This window comes from Malania oleifera, chromosome 1 (genome assembly GCF_029873635.1).
Source record: "Malania oleifera isolate guangnan ecotype guangnan chromosome 1, ASM2987363v1, whole genome shotgun sequence".
Taxonomy (NCBI): Eukaryota; Viridiplantae; Streptophyta; class Magnoliopsida; order Santalales; family Ximeniaceae; genus Malania; species Malania oleifera.
The window spans coordinates 137819080-137840763 of record NC_080417.1 but is presented as its reverse complement, the minus strand read 5'-3'; the positions used below and the strand labels follow the sequence as shown (position 1 = coordinate 137840763).

Below are 21684 nucleotides of genomic sequence, written 5' to 3'. Positions count from 1 at the left end.
AGCCTCTTGGTATCAGGACTATAAACCCCTTTACCCTAAAGTATTTCAACTCCAATTCGGTAGTATCTTTCAACTCCTTAGTCGGTAGTATCTTTCAATCCCTTAGGTGATAGTATCTTTCAATTCCAATAGTCATAAGTTGTGGTTCCATTTATCGTATATACAATTTATAACAAAACATGATAATTTGTGCAATTTCAATATTTTCACAAACTCATACATCCATATCTGGTATAAACCGGCACACATCTTCTCGGTTTACCCTTTTTGCATAATTAGCACGGTATATAATCGGTACTTGTTTTTCAACATTTTTCAATATAACAATTTCGAACTCCGTTCCTATAATCCATATCAATAATATCAAATGTTCACAAGTTCATTTTCATCCACATGTCACACTAATTTTAAAAAAAAATCTGTTATATAGTATATAACACAATAAACACCATTTAAATAAAAATAAGGGATTCAAGCATCTCCTACATACATAATAATACAAATAAAGAAGTTTTGAAACATTTGGAGACCATATGCCAAAACTCGTATTTTTACCTTAACCATAAAATCATGAAACCCGGTACTTCAACACGGTGAAATTTAGTAAAATAGTAGTCAGATCAATCATATGAATGTAAACTATCTTTTTAGCGGTTAAGTTTTACGAAATAACTGTTGTAATCAATTTCCCCTTACCTTAAACTTGAAACTGAAACACGAACGAACTGATTGAAAACAATGATTCGGGGTTCCCAAAACCTAAAACCGAAAAACAATACTTCAATATAATTTCCTATACTACCGATCTACTGAACCAAAACCGAATTCCAATCCCTACCTTAAATTTATGGAAAATCCCAAATTTCCACAAACGAAGATCCGTTCCACAATAAACGTAGAGATTCTCCTCCTAACTCACGTGGTAACAACGAATCGTGGATTCCAGCAATGGATGGCGCGAAATCCTAGAGAGAGAGAGAGAGAATGAGATAATTTATAAAATAAAACCTAACTTAACTTTTAAGTAATCTAAATAAATATCTCTTCCAAGATATTTATATATAAATATCTCAAAATATCTCATTTCAAAATATCTTCTTCAAAATATCTTTTTATTTATTTATTTATTATTATTATTTATTTATTATTCATTATTTATTTATTTTATTTATTTATTATTATTTTTGGGTCGGGTTACTACACAATATGATCGGTCCACTATCTTATACACATTACTTTTATTCTATTGCTTTCAAATAATAATTTTACCACTTTTGTTTAACCACTCTCCCCTCCCAAAACCATTTATAGATTATGTTTGATTTCTAAAATATTTTATAGATTATGTTTGACTTCTAAAATGTCTGTCCCTAAAAATATAATGATGGTCATAACATAACAATTTGATAGTTTACAATATATATATATATATATATATATATATATATATATATATATATTATCATTGTAAAACAAAAAAAATTGATTAAAATTTTATTAAATTATAACATGAAAGACACAAAAAATAATTATTCATAAATTTCATCAAATATATATTTCTATTTTTCTTTCATGTTTGACAAAATAAGACATTTTTTAAAAAAAATTTATTTTTTTTATCATAGAAACACTTTTAAAATAAAAATCCCTAAACCTCCATATTTTGGAAATTTTATTTCTACACATTATATTTTTTGAATGAAACATAATCTTATTTTAATATAAGAGAGTACCAAAAAATTATCAAAAGTTTAAAATTATTTTTATTAATTTATTGTACTTATACTTTTTAATTTTTGTAATTAAAAGATTAATTATAAGATCAGAAGAGTGAGGAAAATATATGAATGCTGTAAATTACTTCTCACGAGTGAAGATTTTTAAGAAGTTGAAATTTAAAAGCAGAACTGAAAAGCCGTCTTCAGCTTAACAGAATCCAAACCCGTCGCTAAATGTCTCATCCAGGCAATAAATTTGAGCATCAGATTCAGGCTTTCAGCTCAGAATTGGCTCTTTTTTTCAACTTCGAGCGTCGTCGGCCCCGCACCCTCCCTTTACGCCAAAGCTGATTGTGAATGCGGAGGAACTGATTGAGACCCCTGTGGCTCTCAACTCTCTACCATATCCTTTCCCTCGTTTCCAAACTTCCTCACTAGCCATGCGCCGCGTCTCTTCCCCAAAACGGAACGGCACTAATCTACCCGACGTCGCCTGAGATTTTTCATCCGTCAATGCGATTGTTCTGCACACTCTCAACCATGTGAAGAAGATTATTCGCCATAATTCCGAGGTGGGTGCTTCTGAAAGTGCCGTTTCTCTATCTGGGTCTTGATCGAAGTTGTACGAATTTAGCCATGGGAGACGTCGATTATACTGAAGAATTGGATGTTGCCGTTAGAGTGGTGCATTTGGCGTGTGTTCTTTGTCGGAGGGTGCAAGACGGCTTGATTGGTCCCAGCATCGATCAGGTTAAGTCAAAAGACGATGATTCTCCGGTCACTGTCGCTGGTATTTGAATTCTTAAATTTTTTACGTTTTTGATTTCTAATGGATGCTTTTGAGTGAGGTGTTCAATGATTGGGCTTGTTTAATTTATTGATTTCAACCTTCCAGCTGATCTGCATTGGGTATATTGGCGTTTCGCTTACTGATTTCTTTTACCTATCTTCCGTTTGGTTGCTCAGAAAATGCGGGATAAAAGCAAAAAAAAAAAACTAAGAAAAACCTGTGAATTTAGGGGTTTTATTATTTGGGAAAGTAGATGATCAAACCCATCGCTATATTATGCTTGATACAATTATACTGCGTTACAATGTTGAGCTTGCTTTCTTTAAGGAACCAGACAATATAAAACAAATGATTCAACTAGTCAAGAATGTGTTTTCTCTTGCCATGCCTTTGGAGGGAGGGGATTGAAGGACTTTGGAGAGAGGGGATCGAAGGAGAAGGGCTGTTAAGTTGTGGGCAACTGTTCTTAACTGCATAATTTTTATTTTCTATGAAAAAACTACCACGAGAAAAAAGCTTTATGTTCCACTAGGTGGGTGTCAGCTACCTCTATCCACTTCTGCTATTCATGGTGGGTATGCCTAACATACCTTGGATGTATTCATTCTTCAATTTATCATCTTAGAGTTGTACCCCTCATCCATTTTAACATTCTCATTTCTGCAACTATTATTTTTTGGATATGTTATTTGTTTGTTACCCAAAATTTTGATCCATGTAGTATTAGTTGATCATATAGCTGTCCTATAGAACTTTTGTTTTAATTTTAAGGGTATTCTATGACTTCTATGACTACACAATACACTTAAAGCAGATCTTCATTTTATCCAAACTTGCTTTGACCCTGTGTATCAAATCTTCTTCAATATCTACCTTAATTTGCACAATAGATCCAAGGTATCGAAATATACTAATGTTTGACCATTAAGTTTAATTTTTTCTGCAATATTCTTAAAATAACTAAAATTATGCTTTGTGCATTTTATCTTATTTCTCCTCATCTTATGACCTTTAGTGTCTATCCACCTCTTGTTTGATCAATCAAGACAATATCATTTGCAAACAGCGCTCACCATGGAACTTTTCATTTTGGATATTCGTAGTAAGTTCATTTTAATGCAAGAAGGCAAGGAATCAAAGCAGACGCTTGATGTACATCTGTTGTGATTAGAAATTCTCTAGACTCTCCCTCAATAGTTCAAACATTAGTCATTACTATGTTTTACATATCTTTAATGACATCAACATGCCTGCTTTTTTTTCTTTTTTTTCTTTCTGGGCCCCTATCATGATCTTCTTGCAAAACAATAAAAGAGATGTTTTTTCAGATTTTTGATAAAAATGCTGGAAAATTAGAAAACAACCGGGCATCATATGTTCTCTATTTTAGATATTATAATGATGTTTTATTATTTATTTTGTGTTAAAGTTGTATGTGCAAACGACTGGTTACGTCATTGAAATAACTGTGTAGTATGAGGTTGTCTATTTTCTTTTTAAATCAGTAAAGAAATTTATATTAGCAAGGCATCAAGGGTATGCCATCCTGTAGTACAAAACATCAAAAACTCTGTACAATGTTGCAGACATTTAAGGATTACATTAAGATCATTGACGATTTGTACACTAGGCCACCTGGAAACAACAGCGATTGACTACTCTTTGCAAATCTGCAGCGGAGTATATATCTTTAGATTAATTTCTTAGGAGTGTGATAATTTCTAATAGCATTTGTGTTTATAGAATTAAGACAACAGGAGGATAGTGGGTTTGAACACAAAATTCCTCTGGCTGTGGTGGGAGTTCTGTACTTGAGCCACACCCCTAAATGAGTGCCACAGTGGTACCTAGAGTGCAAGTTGCCAACATGTCAAAATTTATTTTACTTTCTAGTATTTTCCCTTTGACATTGAACTTGTGAGGATTATTGGGGATTTGAAGGATTCAAAAGAAGAATAATGAGAGGAGGAGAGCTTTGGGTTGCTTGATGCTGGCTAAAAGTAGGAGGGGATGTGTACTGCCATTGCAGACGATTATGTGTTTGCATGTGTGGTTGTGCATGTTTATGCATATTGGAGCATTGGGTTGACCAAGTCCACAAATCTGTTTTGGTACTTATTATATTTGTGTGTGTGTGTGTGTGTGTTTCCGAAGTTCTATGATTTTGACTTTTCATTAGGGACCCTAAAATGTATTAAATTTTATTTTACAATTTTGATTATTAGTATACCAATTAAATTTATTTTACCTACAAACAAAATTTCTATGTTGTTAATGTTTTTTGATTGGTCTTAAAATTTTATGATTATTTTTTTTTTTTGGTTTAAAATTATTATTCTAAATTGCATCCCTTGACTGTTTAATATTAGCATAAATTATGGTAGTCGGACGATTGCAAGGGCTTTCTTGCTTTGATAGGGCTTTAATTTTGACTGCGCTTTTTGTTGCTTGACTCCTGCTCTCCCTCTGCCTTTGGTCCCTTAGTTCTCTCTTATCTATCATCTTAAAGTCTTTTGGTCCTGTGAAAGTGAATAAGGGTTGGGGTGGGATGTTTTCTTATTAAATTAAAAGTCTAAGGAGCAATGCTTGGAGGGGGAATAAGTTTATTTTGAGATCATATCCAACAAATAGTGTTACAAATTGGCGACGTGTTATTTTTATTACAAGGTTTATACCCAAGTTTATTAAATTCTCCCCCTCCTCATCCACATGGGACCTTTTGTGTGTTTAGCAGTATGATTTTGTTATGCGTGTTATGTAACTGCCGTTTCTGAGTTTTTGGTTTGATAATTCAAGTACATCTTTCTTAAAGAGCTGCCCCTTGGTGATTTAGCTATTTCTTTTTTATCTCTTCATGTCAAGGTCCTGTATAAATGTGGAGTTGGTTGTGCAAGATGGCTGGAAAGGGAAGTGGTGGGGTTTGTTGGGGCATTTTCTGATTAAGATGTAATCTGAAGCACATTGTTGTAGAAGGAGTGTATTAGTCAATTTTGAGATTGCATTTAACAAATGGTATTACAAATTGGTGATATGTTTCATGACTTATTATTGCAAACATTATGCATGGGTCTGAAAACTCTACCCCCTCCCCTTCTGCATGGAAGTCCTTTTAGTATTTATTGTGCAATCATGTTATGCATCTAAAGTAAGTGCTGGTGCTATGCTTTTACTTAGATTTCAGATGCACCTTTCAGAACTGTTATTCAACCTTTGACTAAATGAAAAATGACTTAGGAATATTGCATACAATTGACAACCATGTGAATTGCGCAATCTGTATTAAATGTTGATTAAAATTATTATTACATGTATAAGAAGAAGAGGAGGTTAGAATCCTTATATCGTACATTTGATTGTGAACATGTTGGTCCAGTGGTGTAGAACAAGAAGTCAGACCATGGATAGAAACCTGCTGGAGACTAATTCAGAAGAATTTGATCAAGGAATTGTTGGGTCCTAAAACCAAATGTGTTTAATTTAATTAGTAGTTATCATGTATGTTTGGTTTAATTTGAGGCAGGCTTATGTGTATTTGTAATTTTTTTGTAACATGTGTGTTTTAGGGGTTCATATGTAAGTTCATGTTTCTTTTGGGGTTTATGTGTAATTTTTTGTAATTTAAGCTTTCTTATAAATAGGGTGTGGAAGCCATGTAAGAGTAGCATTTGTGAGTTTGAAATTGAAGTGAATGTGTGTTGTACTGCCCAATTCTCTCTCTCTCTCTCTCTCTCTCTCACCCCCACCGCCCCCACCCCCCAAAAAAAAATTCTCCCTTCATTGTAGTTCCTTGAAGCAGCTACTGCATAATCCTGGCATGCTGGTAATGACAGATATTTTTACATTCGAGGGCTGTATAAGAAGTGCCCTCATATCAAGAAGTAGATGAAATCAAGCTATAATTTGAAAATAGTGGTTTTGTTTTTAATTTTTTGTCTTTGATGCATCAGTTTTGCAAATTTTTCTGTGGATGATCAATTGTTGCATTATTTTGAATAAAATGCAGCCCCACCTCCACCCCTTCCTCCCCCCCGCCCCCCCAACATCAAAGGTGATCATTGTCAATTGAATTTACTTTCAGGCATGCAAAAGGTCTAAGGGATCTACTAGTTATCCTTGAGCTTTCAAACTTGATAGGATTAAGCAAAGTTAGACATATTAGATCTGTTTTCAGGGGTGGAGCCACATTCAATCATCTGCCTGCCCACCTGTGGCCCTCTCTTTTTTTTTTTTTTTGAATTTTGTGAGATTACTTCTTGGAATTGGTCACTAATATTGCTCAGATTTGTTGGATTTGTACTAGGGTTTTGTTAAGTCTTTTATTCAGATGATTGTTTTTCAAAAATAAATGCTAGAAGGTGAACACTGGTTATTTTGTAATTTTCTAGTTTTAGGGCATAAAAACTTGCTATAATCGTTCTACTAGCTGATTATAATGTTTTTGGACTCAGTAAGTCTTGTTTTTTCATTTATTACTCATTTAGAATCTCTGGAAAGCTATGCCTTGTTTTTTTCTCCTACTGCACAATAAGGAGTTACTTTCCAGCTCTCTGATGATAATGTACTACAAAATTGTATAGTGTTAATGCATATTGGCAAGCATATTTGGGTAACACTCCTTGATATCACTGCATGAACAGATTGGAGTGTCCAAGCAATTGTTAGCTGGACACTGTCAGAAATTTTTGGGGGCCAAAATGTCTCTATCGTTGCAGAGGAAGATGCCCAAACTCTCTCCAAGGCTGATTCAGCAGGCATATTGGAAGCTGTGGTTAGCACAGTGAATAAATCCTTGGCTGAAGCACCGAAGTTTGGTCTTAGAAGTCCAGATAATGCTCTCGGTGCCTCACAGGTTCTTGAGGCCATTAGCCGATGCAACTCAGCTGGAGGCCCTACTGGAAGACATTGGGTGCTTGACCCTGTTGATGGAACATTGGGGTTTGTTCGTAGGGATCAATATGCTGTAGCTTTAGCATTAATTGAGAAGGGAAAAGTAGTTATTGGAGTTCTTGGGTGCCCTAATTATCCAGTGAAGATGGAATGGATAAATTATCATGATCAAAACTGCCAAATTGTGTCAAAATTGTTGCCTCCGTCTTCTGATTCAGCAGAGAAAGGATGTGTGATTTATACAAAGAGAGGCAGTGGCAAGGCATGGATGCAGCCATTAATCCATGAAGATGAGAAGCTTGAGTGGCCAAATTCTGCAAGATTGATTCGGGTCTCCTCCATTGACGATCCAGCAAAAGCAACTTTTTGCGAACCAGTGGAGAAGGCAAATTCTAGCCACACCTTCACAGCAGGACTTGCTCAGAGTGTTGGGCTTAGGTGTGTTTATTATTGAGCCCAACTTGTAACTTCTACTTGGATGGTTAAATGATCATTTAAATTTTTTTTTCCTGATTTTGATGGTTTAAGAATGGAACCTGCCCATGCCAAAAAACTAAAGGTTTAAGGCATTGGAAGGGAGAAATAAAAGGGTCACTAGCCTGACATGACAAAGAAAATGGACTATTACAGTCATATTTGTTTATCTCTCCGCATCATTAAATAAAATAAAATAATTAGATAAGTTGGAAGCATTCCTTTTCCCAGTTTCCTGATATAATTCCAGAAGTTTCAACACTAGAACTGGCTACTCTACTGGGTACTAGCAGTTTGTATGCTTCTAATTGTATGAATGCTTAATGATTCCTACAATGCTAAATCCTCAAGGGTATCTTGAAGTTGGGGTAGAGGAGAGTTGGTTTTATTGTCCTTGATTCAAGTTCTGGGAAACAAAGGAATTAAGGAAGTACATGTCAACAAATTACTTGTTGCTTTTGATTTGTGCATTTATAAGAAAACAATATGCTTGGCTTTTAGGCAATTTTCTGGTGAGACGCCTTATGAACAAGCTGAAATGTAATTAGTGTGTTATTTCTAGGTAAGGATTTATGAGATGACTGAGAAGTAGCTGTCTTCTACTTTTTTGCCATTATTTTATGTTCATTTGATATTTTCCCCTTGGTGAAGGGCAACCTCCATTATCTTTCTCATCATGCTTGGATGGATTTTGCTGCTAAGATAGTTTCACTTGGACTGTGTTTTTAATAGACTCTCATGGACATTTTTTGCACATTAATTGCAGAAAGCAGCCCTTGCGTGTCTATAGCATGGTAAAATATGCAGCCATAGCTGGGGGGGATGCTGAAATTTTTATGAAGTTTGCAAGATCTGGATACAAAGAAAAGATTTGGGATCATGCTGCTGGTGTTCTGATTGTGCAAGAAGCTGGTGGTGTGGTAACGGATGCTGGAGGGCGTCCACTGGACTTTTCAAGGGGAATATACCTAGAAGGTCTTGATCGGGGCGTAATTGCTTGCTCTGGGGACATATTGCATGATAAAATTATCGAGGCTGTTTATGCTAGCTGGGACTCATCTAATCTATGAAGCTGCCCTACCGTGCCAATACATTGATGCAGCATAATTTGATTTGTTCAGCAGGTAAGATGGTCACAACAATAGTTTTTCTTTTTTTGCTGGATAACTTGTTGGTTGGACTCTGCATCACTCCATTTTAATATGTTCCTCAGGTCAAAATGTCCTGTGTCTTAGTTTTGTAAGATGGTTTGATGCAGCAGAGTATTCCTTTGATTCGGCTATTACAAATTTCAGTGCAATTACACAAAAAAATTATATGTATCCTTTCTTCTTCATTCTAAACTCTGGAACCTTCAATCCATTGGCGGTGACCTGTGATCTGCTACTACAAATTTCATTCAATTTCACATATGAATAAAATATATATAGCCAATTTTCTCGTTTTAATATCTGAAATCATCACATATTTGGTTGGTGTTACATTGGCATAGTATTCCTTTGATTCTGCTTTTGCAAGCGAATTTGATATTGAACCAGTCGACATGAATCATGCCTTCAACTATTGACCCGTCCATTTTATTTTACTGACAGGTAGCTGGAACTTGTCATAGGAGGCAATTTTTTTTTCTTAAGGCATAGTAGGTAAACTTGCTCCATCGGCCAGCAATTTCTAAAGCTAATCACCCATGTTAGTAATTTTAGTAGAGCTTATCATCATGTATTTTCTCCATCATCAAGAATGATTGGGGTATATATTTCCCAGTGGAGATGTTTATGGAAATTTTGAGAAAGGGGGCTTTCCTTATTTTGGTTGCTATCTAAGTAGAATCTCTTCATCTAGTTCTCCTTACTCTCCTTACGTTATGTTTCATTTTGTTATTCGTTTTATACTAACAATATATTATTGTTTTAACTAATTGTAACTACCTTATTATAACTAATCTATTCTAAAGAATAAACATTATGTGAATCACATAATTTTAATGTGTCTTACTAGTGAGATGTCTTGATGGTTAGAATTTGATTTGCACATGTCGAGGTTCTTAAGATTGAATCTTACAAAGGTGAAAAAAAAATATGGATCTTCAAAGCATGGTCCAAACCTAATTTTGGTTTCCAAAGCTAAAAAAGGAAACCTCTTTAGGTCCTGTGGAAAATATTATCCATTGTCCATTTTTTATTTTTCAAAAAATTATAAATATTCTAGCTTATTTTTTAGTTTTCAAAGATTCGTATTAGAAGTGTAGAAAATAGGGTTTATTTAGTCGCTCAAATGGTTTTTCATTTATTAATTTCTAAATTACAAAATAATTGTAGCAAAAAAATTTATTTTTGAATTTTTAAAAATTATATGAGGGAGTGTATGGGATCATGGATTTTAGGAGTCTGGATTTGGGTTTATGGATTTGAAATTGAATACCCTTTTTATGCTACACTTCTTTTTGCTGTAGTGCACTGAAATATAAATCCAAATTTTGAGTTCCATTCCCTCAAACCTACAGTAAGAAATTAAAATTTTAGAAAATAATAAAAAAAATGTCCAACTTTTATATGAATTTAAAAAATAAGAAGATAAGCTAGTATTTTTGTAAGGGTGAGCCTAAGATTAACAGTAAGATTGTTCTTTTGTGACTAGTTGATCATGAGTTTTGAGTCTAAGAAAACAGCTTTCGCATTAAAGTAGGGATAAGACTGTATACACTAGTACGATCCTCACCCTCTACCCTCACTAAGTACCAAGGAGACTTTTTTAAATTAGTATTTTTGTAATCATTTGAAAGTCCTCCAAATAGTGAGCCCCAATATTAAGAATGGCAGCAAGCCAAAGAGTATTATCACAAACAATCTTCTAGTTTTTTAACCTTGGGAGGGTGGGAAGGAAGATAGTAAGCAGAAGTAAAGTGGGGGGAGCGCCAAGTAACAGTTGGGAGGGAGGGAGTCTAAAAGGAAGAAGAGAACTCGAAAAAATGGGAGCTTCAACAAATTCAAGATTTTGGTCGAAGCATTTTTCTTTTTCTATGATTATGAATTGGTGGGGTTGATCATTAGGAGTAGTTAATTGTTTATGGGGATATTTTTCGTTTGTGTTAATTCATTGTATCTCTAATGTTGAATTTCAGCATTAAATTTTCTCTGGATTGCATTTATTATTTTATAATCATTAACTATGCCTTTCGTATCGTATATGTAATAAAATGAAATTAAATTTAATAAATATAATTTATCATTTAATTTCATCATTTTTACTATTAAAATCCATTTTAAACTTTTAATTAGCCTATACGATGAAGTCTGCTTGATAGAGGAACCATCGGACCTACAATCTATTTGTATTGTTAATCAACATAGACATGGACTGTTCAGAATTCAGAAAATATTAGGAAAAGTTAAAAAAAAAAAAAAAAAAAGAATCAAGGAATTGACAATTTCAGGTTTGGTTATTAGGGAAAGTGAAAAAGAAATTTTAAAATATACTAAATCTATGAACAAAATTTTGATTTTACACATAATTAATATTTTATTTTTTAAAATTTTTTTGTTATATTAAAACAAATTTTTATTTTTAATAATATTTAATAGAGAAAGAAAATATAAGAGAAAATGAGTTTCCTCCTTATTTTCCTTTCCTTTTCTTTTTCCAAATAAAATTTTTTATCCAAACTAACCTAATAGGTGCAAGACCTAAAAATTTTGGATCATTTGACCTAGTTTGAGTTGGGTGACATTGCAAACAAACGTCAATACATATATTACCAACACAAAGAAAAAAATGAAAATTATTGTAATGAATTTGTTGGCACGAATACCAAATGTGATTCAAAAATTTCAAATGATTGTAAAAATAATTTATTTTTATGTAAGTTAAAATCATTTTCTAATTTTATAATTGATAAATTAATTATGTATTTTATAATAAGAATAATGGTTTTTGATTCATTTTCGTGATTTTAATGTTATATTGTATTTATTTTTAGTCTTTTTATTCATTTAAATATATCATTTATTATTTTGATTTTAATATAATAATAACTGTTACTCTTGCCACACCCCTGAGTTTATTTCATAGGTAATTGACTTAGTGTGCAATTCACTTGAAACCATAAGTTGTACAATCCTAGAAATCGAATGCCAAGTACTAATTGAAGTGGCAACAATTCAATTTTAGGATAAAGGCGTTCTAGCATACATGTTCTACTACTACGAATTACAATTTCTAATTTTTTTAAAAATATATTTTTATTTATAATTATTATTGTACTCATTGTGGCCAAATATATAATTTCTCCAACAATATAAAAGGGAATTTTAATTTTCTTTGGCACAAAAACTACTCCAGTACCAATCCCACATTATTCGGTGCTACAAATGAGAATTTATGCCAAGAATTCGCTACATACATACAGGGCCAACTCTTCCTTTAGGCGGCTGAGGTGCTTGCTTAGGGTCCCTAAAATTTTTTTAATATAATAATATATTTTTGGGGCCTCATTTTTTTTTAATTAAATAATGTTAGCATTATTTATCATGCTCTCTTTCCATACACCGACTTCCCAACTAACAAATAAATGAAATTGAATTTTAAAATATAAAATAAATGTAATTTAATTCTTTTTTTTTTTTTCAAGTCTCATTAACTTCCCAACTAACAACTTTATTATATTTCTAACTATCTATTTCTCTCATTTCTCTCTCTTAACCTCTTTAAAAAAAATCTTTCCATCTCTCTCACTCTCTCACTCTCATCTCTCAATCTCTTTATGATTTTAGCTCCGGCTCTTGTGTTCATCATCTTTGAGCCTTCGATTCTTTGTAATTTTCATTAACCCTAATTTTGATTTCAATGTTTGTGTATTATTTTTCTATTATTTTCACTTTGAATTTTTTTTTCTATTTTCTTTTTAGAATTTGGAAGCTTTGAAGTTAGAGCGTTGTATTCAACAAGAATTCGATATCTCTAAAGCCTCGCTCCCCGATCGATTTGCAATAATAATATTAATAATCAGGTTATATTGTGTCAATCTATTATTTCTATAGATTTATTAAATTTATTTTTATTTGTTTACATAATTTGTCAATTTATAGTTAGTGTTAATTTTAAAATTTAATTATGTCAACGAGAAAATATGAATCCGAATAGGAAAAACGAAGAAAGAAAAAAAATATATTAAACAAAATATTAAGGGTTCCTGATTAAATTTCGCCTAGGGCCCCATATTGTGAAGAGTCGGCCCTGCATACATGCAAGATGTGTGACGACCTGCTTATTTTTCACATTTTTTATATATATATAATAATAAAGTCAACATCATACATTCCAGCTCAGCAGGTCACAATCTACCTGGACCCATGGGTACTGGGGATACAACAAAACATAAAACAGAAGCCTAAGCAACAGAAAATATACAATCATATACATACCATCATGTCATACATCACAATATACCGGAGTTACTATATCCACTGTATTTCCATATATACATCCCAAAAAGTAGATCAAGGACATTCCCCACAAAATCTAACTGTCCCTATAAAAACTTACCCTTCAAAAAGGGCAGATAAACAGCACTATATCAGCGGGGCTTTTCTCGCTCTCTTATCTGGGGCTCCTGAAAAGTTTATAAGATTTAGGGGTGAGACACCTCTCAGTAAGGGAAATAAACTAATATCAGTGTGTGGCAACATTAGTATTATGTGTTCTACATATACCATACATAACATATTCAGTACTATTTCGTCAAATCTAGAAAACATATATATATCAACACTTGGCAGAACATACTGCATTTTCATAAACATATCTCATCTCATACAAAAATAATATCACAAAAACATTCCTGGTAGGTTAGCTGGCTGTTGTCATGTATTACCCCCACATGACTGGGTTGTGTGGCCCGAAGGCGGGACCTGACAATGATTGGCCAACCACTGCCAAGTCAAACATATAATCTGCAAGTCCGATGCGTCTGCCAGACCTGTCCGTACACCAAGGGTGATCACACACACACTTCTCTAAAAACCACATCGACCATTCAATCTCACACCACTCCGTACAGCGGCGTTAACACAAATATCATGATCATGAGGACCATGAACACATAGCAACGGTACCGTGCAAGTGCTAACTTAGACCAAGCCAACCAGGTTCTGATACCATATAGCATATACTGAAACTGTGTTACATGAATATTTCATATCATTAATTTTCACTTTAATCATATCATTTCGCATATATACGTATATCATGAAAATCATCGGCCCGTACGCCGGTATTACACATTTTATCGTAGCACGGCCCGTACGCCGGAAAACATATCATAGCACAGCCCGTACGCTGGAAAATCACATCATATATAAAAATCTCGGCCCGTACGACGGTTTTCCCATTATAAAAATCCATATCACTATCCCATTCCAGAAAACAATAATTCATAACATTTTATACTCATGCCACATTGAACAGATTTTCCATATTCAACATATCATCATTTTAACAATAATTTCCCAAATATAAATCATATATACATATACACATATTTACTTTTTCAGAAACCAGATGCTATAGCAATATACATAATTTCAACAAATACTAGCTTAGTTTATCCCCTTACCTGACTACTGAGAAAGCCCCCAAAATATTCTGGTCTACCCTATGTAAGATTTCTTGATCAATACCCTGAAACTGAAAATTCTCAGTATTAAATTTCAATATTTTCATGCGTACATCATTTCTTACAACTATCATAAGATCAAGTTTGACTTAAAAAATCTTACCTCAACTCAGGGATGATTTCCAACTTGCTTTCACTAATGATCCGCTCCGGCAGACTTGTAGAGAACTTCGCCAGGAGCGTCGTGGTGGTTACGGATCGTCGATCCGACAACTGTCAAGGCTGGAATCGAAGAAAGAAGGGAGGGTGAGACGTAGAGAGAGGGAGGAGAGAGAGAGGGATGCTAAAAGTGATTAAAAATTCCAGTTTTCCACTATTTATAGGGCTAGATTTGTTGACGAGACACGTCACTTCGTCGACGAATCATTCAGTAAATTCGTCGACGAAGCCCTGTGTTTGTCGATGAAATTCAGAACAGCCTGAACCGCCTCTCGGTATTTCTTCGTCAACGAAGCCCTGTGTCCGTCGACGAAATCCTTAAAGCTTTCGTCGACGAAACCCTGTGTTCGTTGACGAAGCTTGGCAGCTTTCCTTCTGTTTTTGTTTCCAATTTTCCTCCCTCTTTATTAGCTAAATTCCATTTTTTATTCGGGTCGTTACAAGATGAGTTTGAGATAAGCATGATGGGCGATGTGGAGGGGATTTTTCTGTGGCTTAAAACATTGGGCGAGCCTATTACCAAGTAAAACAGCTTAAGCATTTTTAGTTGGTTTGAGGCATTACAAATGATATCTGAGCAATAGTGTCAAGCTCAACATGTAACATCCCTTAATTTCTAAATATAAAATGTCACATAATAGATAAAATGGTCAACCCAAACCAATGGGTAACGAGGACACCTATCAATCACAGCGGAAACCTAAGTAGCAGTGAGTATCAAAATCTCAATCATCCATCCATTAACATGTACCAGATTTTATTATATCATCAAAATATTGTATTTATACACAACTTCCAAAAAGTCAAAACAACACTAAGACCATACAACAAAAATCTCCTAGTCCTAGTTCAACGCTTACCCCTTCTAGTAGGGAAGCTCTACTCACTCAACGGCGGCCTTGACCCACCGGTTTCTCTGGGTTTCCTGAAAAGTTAATTAAGTTCAGGGGTGAGACACTTCTCAGTAAGGGAAAATAAACTAAATACAGTTGTGTGACAACATGAATATTTAATGTAATTATACAAATATAGTATATTTCATATGTCATAAACGTTTATCATATCATACTGAAAAATCACATGCTTTCGTATTCTAGTAAGTCATATCATACATAAAACATCTATTATACTGATAATACTAAAAACTTATACCCAGGATAAATAGCTAGTTGGTGTCATGTATTACCCCCCATGATGGGTTGTGCAGCTCGAAGGCAGGATCCAACAATGGCTGGCCGACCACTGCCGAGTCAAATATGTCTGTAAGTACGATGAGCCCGCCACACCCTGGTCCGGACTGCCAAGTGGACGTCCACACTCTACTGAAAGCCACATCGACTATCCATCTCTCATCCCCTCGTGGGATGGTTAGCACTAATCTGACGTAGATATCTGATCTACAATATAATTAACGAGTCCTTGACACGATATAATCTTATAAAAAGAGCATACCTATCATGAACTAAACTATACATCCGGTTCTGATAACATATAGTACACTGTAATATCAGGCATCTTTACGTACATTTCATAAGACGGCCCTTGTTCGAAACATAAATACGGCCTCGCGCCGATAACATAAATACGTCCGCGTAGCTATCACAATAATACGACCTCGTGCCATACATAAGATATGGCCTCGTGTCTGATAACTAATACCCGCGTGAGGCCTTGATGCCAAAATCGTTTTATCATCATGTATATATATATCTCTTCTGAAAATAAATCAGTATCATATTTCGTCAAATCATTACAACATAACTCATTTTTTCACAATACCTGTAAACCCATGCCTTTGTCTCGGAAATCTTTCAGATCAGAAAGTGTTTTCATTGTGTCACTAAATAATTACTGCATGCCCACACCTGTGCTATTTAAAGACATACTTTATATTCAATCGTGGTTTTCTCTGGCATCTCATACATACATATCTCACTATCTTAACATCATAGTTATTCAGTTTCCCAATGCGTACATTCCATTCGTAATACACAAATAGAACATATGCTTTCCCTGAAACTAAATTTACTCAGATCAATAATAATTTGCATGAAAAATAACTGGCTTTATTGTAGTTCCCTTACTTGGTTCTACTGAGAAAGCCCCTATATATTCCTGTTCTAACCCTCCCCGACCCCCGTAGGATTTGCCTGAGCAATACCTTGAAATCAAAACTTTAGTCTTACTCAGGATTTTTTCATGCGTCATACGTTTATGCTGAGTAACTAACATAGAAGTCTAATTTGGCGATAAAAAGTTATAGTTACCACTAACTTAGGGAATATTGCCAACTTACTTTTACCAACGATCCGCTTCCTCAGAGTTGTGGCTAGAGAACTTCCCCAGGAGCGTGTGGTGACTTCGTATTAGTCGCTCCGGCATAAACCTGACCCAAATCGAGGAAAGAAAGAGAGAGATAGAGAGAGTAGTGAGTTTGGCTTAAGTGTAGAATAAAAATCCGATTTCCATATTTATCGAACCGGGATTTCGTCGCGAGCCACGTCATTTCGTTGATGAGTCCCTTCAATAATTTCAATCATCAATCATCGACGAATTCAGTCGGCTCAAAACGCCCTCTCGGTATGTCTTTCTCTTCTTCGTCGACAAAATGCGTCTTCGATGACGAATAATGGGGATTCGTCGACGAAGCCCTGATTATCCCCTTTTTTTTGTTTTTCCTTCAAAATGCAATGTCTCGACGATTCGACTGCTTCCTTCTGTTTTTTCGATGTACTTTCCCTTCCCTTTTGTTATTTAAAAATCTCATTATTATCTCGGTCATTACACAACATTATGACAGCTGTTGTTTTACGTGTCTAGTAGCATGTGTAAGAATATATATAATATATATATTATCATATTATATATATATATATATATATATAGAAATGCTGCAGAACAGAAAACGCTTCAAGGCACGTTACAATGTCGTTTTTTTTAAAATGTTATTTGTCCCCCACCAAATCAGTGTGTATTGAGTTAGCAAATATATTTTCAGGATACAATGAAACGAAAACTGATATCACAAATACCCTTAGAATAATCTGAACAAATTTTCTGGAATTCTATTCCTACAGAAAATAGAATCCATATTTGAAAAAAATATAATTTGTGGAAATTTTATGTAAGAAAGAGAATGAGAGAATGATGAATTTTCTGTATTTTTCATGAAATTAATTCCGTCTTTAAAATAGACAGAATTGTGTCTTTTCGAAAGGTTGCATCTGTTCAAATCGCGAAGCATATTAGACCAGTGTCAACCTGGTCGCCAACTAAATGTGCCACTAACGTCCTAGAGCCCATGTCACGAGCACCGTCTTAGGGTGCATTAGAGTATGCACTAACACTTTTTTTTAACCAATTTTAAAAGATTATTCCACTTTTTTCTTTATTAATGACCTTTCATTTTCCACTTTTTCCAATGTGGGACAAACCCACATAACATTAGATACCCCTCATGAATACTTTAAAAAATTCATAAATGGAAGACTTTGAAAACCCATAAAATCGTATATTTTAGAAAATATTTCAAGAATTGGATAATTGGTAGAAGTGATTAGAAGCTGTAACATATGGCATAAACATGTTTTAAACTAGAGATTGTTTATTGATATTCTGTGACATAAATATGATAAAATGATCTAACTTTTATGCGTTACTTGCATAGACACTTAACTTGACCTAAAATAAATGAAAGCATTATTAGTATACTAACTTTCATAATATATTTCAGTATAATACTTTTTTTTTTTTTGATCAGATGAAGGCCTAGTGCTAAGCTCTCATATCAAATATGTACTCTAGAGATCTTCAGCATATAATTCATGGATAAAGTTTTCTCCCCTTTTAACTCTTTCATGGATTAGTTAAAAAGTGTATGAGTCCTTAATCAAGACAACAAGGACATTTAGAATAGTTCAATCATTTCATCCTCTATACTTTTTCCCTTGTTTTCTTGAATTTTCATTTACAAAATGGAGTAGCATCCTGCCACCCTGCCAAACACAAAAAATTGTTACAAAATTTTGGCTGGTCATCCTTCTTGAAAATTAAAGTACATTATCGTGATTGTTATTACTTGAGCTTCATTTACTCCTCTATATCATTTTACAACACAATTTTTAATAAAAAATAGAAATAAAATAAAATGGTCTTGTGAATTTAAAATTAAACTATCTATATATGAACATGCAAATTTAGAATCATTAAATTTGTATTTTTTAATAATAAGAGACTAGTACCTCTTGTACTTTGAATGATATATTAAGTATTAGAAATAGAAGATTTTTGCATTTTATTCAAAGCAAAATGATTTTGTTTGCATGATATCTTTTACTATTTGTGAAATGATCTTTGGAACTGATGATAGGTTTTGAATCATCAATTTTGATAGAAGTCTTCATCAACATCACAATAATCTTTAAATTTATTTATATAATTTATTTATTCTAATTTGTTTTGCTAACTAATTTAATAATTTTTGCTACACTATTCTTATACCACTAAACATTTAAAACAATTAATCATAACTTATTGGTTTCAAGCTTGATTAAGCTTATATCAAAATTGATAATTCTACTTGAGATGAATTTGATACTATCCAAATAAAGTAACAAAGTATTTGAAGAAGATTATCATTTTTAATATATGTAAATTTTACAATACTTCAATATTAAAAGAAATTATTTTAAGTTCAATAAAAAATAATAAATTAATATATATATATATATATATATGTTATTAGAGGCGCAGAGGACAGGAAAAGGAAGAGCCAATCTGGTGGCGCATCAGAGTTTAGGAGGGGAGACCGCGACGGGGGGCGCAGCCCAAGCCCAAGATCAAGGGGCAGCCGGGAGGGCAGGAGCGGTTCACAGCGGGAAAGCGACGAGAAGGCGGGTCGGCGGCGGGTGACCCGGGCGTCGGGAGCAGGGGAAGCGTCGCGGAGAGGACAATCCGAGAAAAGGGGAACGAGACAGAGAAAGGAGCATGGCCCCTGCGCAAGAATGCCCGCATAAATCGAAAGGGTTCAAATGGTGTTGCTCTACTCCTCCAGCGGGGGACCGCATCCTTTCATGCAGCAAAACGGTTCCGTCGTTTCAATGTTCTTCAGGGTTGCCCAGTTCCACACTGGAATGAGGATCGTCAGATTTCTTTTACCAGGTACTTCTTGAATATTAGATATTTTTTAGATTTAATGGGAGTTCTTCTAATGCGCGTGTAACAATTCGGGAAAAACTTAAACTTGTGGGCTGCATGTTTGTTTGATGCAACTATTAAGAGGGTTGCTTATTCTTTACAGCTTAGCAGCTTGAACAATTTGCCTCTAACGTGTTTGATGAAATGCTTGTGAGAGACTGAGAGCTCTCTCATATGTATGGTGTTTAAAAAGGGGGAAAAAAAAGAAGAAATTCCAAGTATGTTTGATGCAGTATTTTAAGTAGCAAATTGTGTGGATTTTTGTTGCTTTTTATTTATTTATTTATTTATTTTACCCCTTATCCGAGAATTGTTGTATTGGAATTCATATACAACGAAGTTGAAATCTCCATGTGCCATGAAAAGGGAACAGATTGATCGACCCCCATTCTTGCTAGCTATCAAACAAAGAAGTCGGCGTCTCACTGTCTCACTGGTCCATTCTACATTTTGCTGGCTTTCTTTTCTTTTCTTTCATTTCTTTGGCCATCTCCCTTATCATTTTCCCAGCCTTTTCTTATTCAATTCATATTCCAATGCAGATCATTCCAGTATCCAGGCTTCCCAATCTGCATAAAGGTAGAACTATTTAATCGACGTTCCAAGCAATGGCTCCACAAGTGATGATAAATCCAGGAACATATGGGACAATAACTCTAAACATGAGAGGACGAGGGGGTATATAATTCCTTATTGGGCCATTTTTTTGCTTTTACTGTTGGCAAATGGCAATAACCTCGGAAAATTTCCTATATATCTTCTTGAATTTGAATTTTTTATTGAATTTGGATGAAATGTAATATAAAATTGTATTAGAATTTATTCAAATTCATCCAAATCCAAATCAAAGGCGGGAAATTTAGGCTTGAAATGCTCCCCACGGCAGCATTTCGGTTATGGTTCCACTTATGGATTGTTCATCATATATTTAGCTAATTTTTGTGTTTCACATATCCAGCTCAGCCATTCTCCATTTTTCTTGGTTTTCTCATATTTGAAAGAATTTACAATAAAAGAAACTTGGCAATATTTTTCTGCTTCATAACCCCCGCCATAATTTATTTATTGTTAAACTGTAAGCAGCAGAGAAGATATTCAAAAGAAATTAGTGGGATTAAAATAGCCTTTATTTATAGGAAGCCTTTTAAGGTTCCAATTCTCTTGTTGAATTTGGGTAAATAGACTTCAAATTCAATTTGAAAGCTATTTGCACATAAATGAACCCTTCCATGGGATTATGGTAATTCTTTATTTTCAGTACAGTGGTTCCTTTATTTTTCTAAATAATCATTTCCATCATCTCTATTTGTTGGTTGTTCCTTATCTTTATGGTAAGTCTTTGATGCTTAAATATTGTTATGATGGCCTGATGCATTCATTTTGCTTTCTTCTTATCAGTTTTGCTTCTAAACTACTAACCTAGGATTGGTAGAAAGAGATTGTGGATAATTTTGAGATTGGTTATCAATTTTGACATGACTATTATGTCTTTTATTAAATTGAACATTATCTAGTCATAAATATTGTATTAAAAGCTGCAATTTCCTTTTCTTAACTGTATTTGTATAAATCACTCCTAGATTGTTGCATCATGTGAGAGATCAAATAATATAAAAATTAATAGCTAAGAGGGAGAAAGCATCACAACTTGAAACTATAGGTTATGTAAATAAACTTAGTTCAACCCCATCTCCCAAATCATCACGGTTTATTCTACTAGCACATGATAATTGTTGGGTTATTTCCTTCCATGTGGAGGAAAGCTCAAGTGGGCTTTATTAAAAGCCTAA

At 34.0% G+C, this 21684-nt stretch overlaps 1 protein-coding gene, 1 long non-coding RNA gene and 1 other non-coding gene across 5 annotated transcripts; all 3 read left to right on the top strand.

Moving 5' to 3' along the window:
• The first annotated feature begins 1847 nt into the window (after positions 1-1847).
• Positions 1848-9710, top strand: LOC131155169 (PAP-specific phosphatase HAL2-like). 3 transcript variants are annotated; one of them, XR_009136765.1, is made up of 4 exons: positions 1848-2508; positions 7146-7833; positions 8636-8993; positions 9462-9710. XR_009136765.1 is itself a non-coding variant. In XM_058108121.1 (3 exons), the coding sequence occupies exons 1-3, from the start codon at positions 2355-2357 to the stop codon at positions 8937-8939; spliced, it is 1146 nt and encodes a 381-aa protein (XP_057964104.1). In that variant the 5' UTR covers positions 1848-2354; the 3' UTR covers positions 8940-9317. The 3 variants fall into 3 exon arrangements, 1 of the variants encoding a protein (XP_057964104.1); XR_009136762.1 differs by lacking the exon at positions 9462-9710 and adding an exon at positions 9083-9317 and having other exon boundaries at positions 1988-2508; XM_058108121.1 differs by lacking the exon at positions 9462-9710 and having other exon boundaries at positions 8636-9317.
• Positions 9711-19608: 9898 nt separating this feature from the next.
• LOC131155163 (uncharacterized) lies at positions 19609-20845 on the top strand. The gene is made up of 2 exons (XR_009136757.1): positions 19609-19858; positions 20437-20845. It is a non-coding gene; the product is annotated as an uncharacterized LOC131155163 (long non-coding RNA).
• LOC131147288 (U6 spliceosomal RNA) lies at positions 19634-19736 on the top strand. The gene has a single exon (XR_009134679.1). It is a non-coding gene; the product is annotated as a U6 spliceosomal RNA (small nuclear RNA).
• Positions 20846-21684: the final 839 nt, after the last annotated feature.